The following is a 5000-nucleotide window of genomic DNA, read 5'->3' on the forward strand; positions in this document are numbered from 1 at the left end:
TAACTCCATCACAGATAACCCCTATAACTCCATCACAGATAACCTCTATAACTCCATCACAGATAACCACTATAGTTCCATCACAGATAACCCCTATAACTCCATCACATATAACCCCTATAACTCCATCACAGATAACCCCTATAACTCCATCACATATAACCACTATAACTCCATCACAGATAACCACTATAGTTCCATCACAGATAACCCCTATAACTCCATCACAGATAACCCCTATAACTCCATCACAGATAACCTCTATAACTCCATCACAGATAACCCCTATAACTCCATCACATATAACCACTATAACTCCATCACAGATAACCACTATAACTCCATCACAGATAACCACTATAGTTCCATCACAGATAACCCCTATAACTCCATCACAGATAACCCCTATAACTCCATCACAGATAACCCCCATAGTTCCATCACAGATAACCCCTATAACTCCATCACAGATAACCCCTATAACTCCATCACAGATAACCACTATAGTTCCATCACAGATAACCCCTATAACTCCATCACAGATAACCCCTATAACTCCATCACAGATAACCCCCATAGTTCCATCACAGATAACCCCTCCATCACAGATAACCTCTATAACTCCATCACAGATAACCACTATAACTGCATCGAACTCGGACCCTCTGCAACATCCCTGCATACTGGATGCACCCCGATGAGGGTCGTTATGACATCATAATCAAACCTCCATCCTCAATGGAAATGGGTTAGAGTGGAAACCATGTCAGACATGTTGACAGGCTAGTTCTCGAGCTGCATTAGCCAATCCCCCCCCCCCAGTCACAGCCCATTACTCTGTTGCTAGGCCTCTAATTGGCCCTGAGAGTTGTATCCAGTTGAAAGCATCAGGGGTGCACTGGTATGTGCATTCCGTGGATGCATTAGAAGAACTGGATACGGCATTGAAAGATGGCCGCCCATTCATACCAATGAAAGCTGCTCATCCAGCGAATGAAACATTTTGACCGTACTTCCTGTAGGCCATAGCACAGCTGCAGTAGTGATTTCTGGCCCCGCCCTGTCTATCCCTCTTTCCCATAGACCAGTGCAGCGCTGTCATAGACATACATAGGGGACAGAAACAGCTGTAAACTCCGGGTCTTGGTGGCTTCTAAAACAAATGGACCCACACTTGATCATTCAAAGACTTGTTTTTGACTATTCCCAACTGTTTCTTTACCCGTGTATGTCTACGGGGAAAAGCATTGTTGCCCCCAAATGCGTCACATGACTTGCAATACTGAGCTTGGCCACTGCGCTCAAAATGTTTCCAGCCCAGAACCGTCCCAGGCCTCCTCCATGGGGGGTGCTCCTACAGACAGACCGCCTCCTCCACTCCCACACAGGCAGCTGGCTGGGGGGTGCTCCTACACACAGACCGCCTCCTCCACTCCCACACAGGCAGCTGGCTGGGGGGTGCTCCTACACACAGACCGTCTCCTCCACTCCCACACAGGCAGCTGGCTGGGGGGTACTCCTACAGACAGACCGCCTCCTCCACTCCCACACAGGCAGCTGGCTGGGGGCTGCTCCTACAGACAGACCGCCTCCTCCACTCCCACACAGGCAGCTGGCTGGGGGGTACTCCTACACACAGACCGGAGTATGCGTCTCCTGGCTGGTCTGTAGTCCGTCTAGGTGTGGTTCGTGCAGGTATGTAGCTGGACAAGGGAAGGTCCAGTCTGTGAGGGCGTATACTGTGCTCTAGGTAGTGAGTAACCAGGCGTGATCTTACAGGTATGTAGTGAGTAACCAGGCGTGATCTTACAGGTATGTAGTGAGTAACCAGGCGTGATCTTACAGGTATGTAGTGAGTAACCAGGCGTGATCTTACAGGTATGTAGTGAGTAACCAGGCGTGATCTTACAGGTATGTAGTGAGTAACCAGGCGTGATCTTACAGGTATGTAGTCAGTAACCAGGCGTGATCTTACAGGTATGTAGCTGGCGTTGATGTAGTCAGAACTCAGGTCGTCCTCCTGGTAGCAGAGCTTGACCCTGGTGGAATCATCTGGGACAAGGGAGAGACCGACGTCAGCTATACATGTCAAAGACCGGAGAGAGACCAGAGAGAGAGAAAGAGAAAGACCAGAGGGAGACCAGAGAGAGAGAAAGAGAAAGACCAGAGGGAGACCAGAGAGAGAGAAAGAGAAAGACCAGAGGGAGACCAGAGAGAGAGAAAGTGAAAGACCAGTGGGAGACCATAGAAAGAGAGAGAGACCAGAAAGCGAGACTCAAGAGAGAGGGAGAGAGAGAGAGAGAGAGAGAGAGAGAGAGAAAGAGAGAGAAAGAGAGAGCCAAGAGGGAGACCAGAGAGGGACCAGAGATAGAAAGACCAGAGAGGGAGACCAGAAAGCGAGACCCGAGAGAGAGAAAGAGAGAGAGAGAGAGAGAGAGAGAGAGAAAGACCAGACGGAGACCAGAGAGAGAAAGACCAGAGAGATACCAAAAAAGAGAGACCCAAGAGAGAGTGAGAAACGCCAGAGAGGGACCAGAGAGAGACTAGAGAGAAAGACCAGAGAGGGAGACCAGAAAGCGAGACCCGAGAGAGAGAAAGAGAGAGAGAGAGAGAGAGAGAGAGAGAAAGACCAGACGGAGACCAGAGAGAGAAAGACCAGAGAGATACCAAAAAAGAGAGACCCAAGAGAGAGTGAGAAACGCCAGAGAGGGACCAGAGAGAGACTAGAGAGAAAGACCAGAGGGAGAGACCAGAGAGAGACCCAAAAGAGACAGAAAGGCCAGAGAGATTGCTCAGTCATTCATTAACTTGCCACGTGTTTTGAATGGGGCGGTAGGAGAGGTAGTGGAGGTATAGATTCAGATTTCAGATATAGATTTGTTATTCAAGGTTGTGACTCGGACAAAAATAACAATGCTGTCTCGATACTGGGCGACAAGAAAATGGAACAGTTTATGGTTCATACAGTAACTCAAAGTCATTACCACAACGAAAGCAATCCATTGTGATGTGAGTACGTCCAGTCTGCTGTTTTGAATAGCAATTTTCTCCCTCACAACTCACAATGACATGCCGTTATAGCCGCTGTAATTACATTACCTCTGGAACAGGCTGATTGTTTTGTTAAACTTTTAACGAGCCAGCTCGTTCCAGACCAATTCAATTAATGTACTTGAACAGCATCCAAGGCAAAGTAAATGCATCGCTGAATGAGATGGATCAATGGCGCTCTCTCTATCTCTCCTCTCTCCCTCAGTCAGCTGTAAACAGCTCTCTCTATCTCTCCTCTCTCCCTCAGTCAGCTGTAAACAGCCACTGACAGAGGCTTCATGCCATAACCCTAACCCTAACCCTAACCCTAACCCTAACCCTAACCCTAACCCTAACCATAACCCTAACCCTAACCCGCTGATATGACAATCAGCCTCTGATAATGTGCTCAGTCTCCAACGCATCTCCTTCCACCGACACTGCACTCTCTCACTCCCCTCCCTCTCTCACTCCCCTCCCTGTCTCACTCCCCTCCCTGTCTCACTCCCCTCCCTGTCTCACTCCCATCCCTGTCTCACTCCCCTCCCTCTCTCACTCCCCTCCCTGTCTCACGCCCCTCCATGTCTCACTCCCCTCCCTGTCTCACTCCCATCCCTCTCTCACTCCCCTCCCTGTCTCACGCCCCTCCATGTCTCACTCCCTCCCTCTCTCACTCCCCTCCCTGTCTCACTCCCCTCCCTGTCTCACTCCCCTCCCTGTCTCACTCCCCTCCCTCTCTCACTCCCCTCCCTGTCTCACTCCCCTCCCTCTCTCACTCCCCTCCCTGTCTCACTCCCCTCCCTGTCTCACTCCCCTCTCTGTCTCACTCCCCTCCCTGTCTCACTCCCCTCCCTCTCTCACTCCCCTCCCTGTCTCACTCCCCTCCCTGTCTCACTCCCCTCACTGTCTCACTCCCCTCTCTGTCTCACTCCCCTCCCTGTCTCACTCCCCTCCCTCTCTCACTCCCCTCCCTGTCTCACTCCCCTCCCTCTCTCACTCCCCTCCCTCTCTCACTCCCCTCCCTGTCTCACTCCCCCCCCTGTCTCACTCCCCTCCCTGTCTCACTCCCCTCCCTCTCTCACTCCCATCCCTGTCTCACTCCCCCCCCTGTCTCACTCCCCTCCCTGTCTCACGCCCCTCCATGTCTCACTCCCCTCCCTGTCTCACTCCCCTCCCTGTCTCACGCCCCTCCATGTCTCACTCCCCTCCCTGTCTCACTCCCATCCCTCTCTCACTCCCCTCCCTGTCTCACTCCCCATCCATGTCTCACTCCCCTCCCTGTCTCACTCCCCTCCCTGTCTCACTCCCCTCCCTGTCTCACGCCCCTCCCTGTCTCACTCCCCTCCCTGTCTCACTCCCCTCCCTCTCTCACTCCCCTCCCTGTCTCACTCCCCTCCCTCTCTCACTCCCCTCCCTGTCTCACTCCCCTCCCTGTCTCACTCCCCTCCCTGTCTCGCTCCGCTCTCATATCTCTGTTTGCCTCTCGGCAGACGTCTCTCTCCTTCTCTCTCTATACCTCCGTCACTGTCACCTCCGTCCCCCCCCTCCCCCCTCCCCCGTACTCACAGGGGAGGATGTTGTTGTAGCGGTTCTTGCTGCGGTTCTCGGGTACCCGGGCGGCCTCTAGAACCTGGTTCCTCCCCACGTCCTTCAGGTCCTGGGAGGAATTTTAGGGTGGGCACACCGTGAGGATGGCGCTACTGTACGAGGGAGAACTTATCATGACGAGTTCATTTATTTCCTCAGCAGAGAAATCAGAGCAGGTCATGTAAAGTTGATCATGTTTGATTGATGTTTGTTGTTGTTGTTGTTGTTGTTGTTGTTGTATGTTTGATTGGTCGACGGCCTCCAAAGGCGTTTACCTCAAATTCCTCAGACAACAGGTAGTTGGAGTCGGCCTGCAGCTTGGAGAGGTGGGACTCAAAGTGAGCAGCTTTGATTGGGCTGAGAGACACACACACACACACACA

At 51.9% G+C, this 5000-nt stretch overlaps 1 protein-coding gene across 1 annotated transcript in view; it reads right to left on the minus strand.

Annotated features, from left to right (window-relative positions):
• The window catches only part of ptprb (protein tyrosine phosphatase receptor type b), a gene marked incomplete at its 5' end in the record, with an annotated part of 23910 nt that overhangs the window by 9699 nt on the left and 9211 nt on the right, over window positions 1-5000 (minus strand). The window contains 3 exons of the mRNA XM_084462770.1: window positions 1976-2052; window positions 4597-4687; window positions 4893-4974. Of these exons, the coding sequence (XP_084318896.1) occupies window positions 1976-2052; window positions 4597-4687; window positions 4893-4974 (250 nt within the window). The remainder of the gene's footprint in view (window positions 1-1975; window positions 2053-4596; window positions 4688-4892; window positions 4975-5000) is intronic.

The sequence above is a fragment of the Borostomias antarcticus genome, assembly GCF_949987555.1.
Source record: "Borostomias antarcticus genome assembly, contig: scaffold_133, whole genome shotgun sequence".
Lineage (NCBI taxonomy): Eukaryota > Metazoa > Chordata > Actinopteri > Stomiiformes > Stomiidae > Borostomias > Borostomias antarcticus.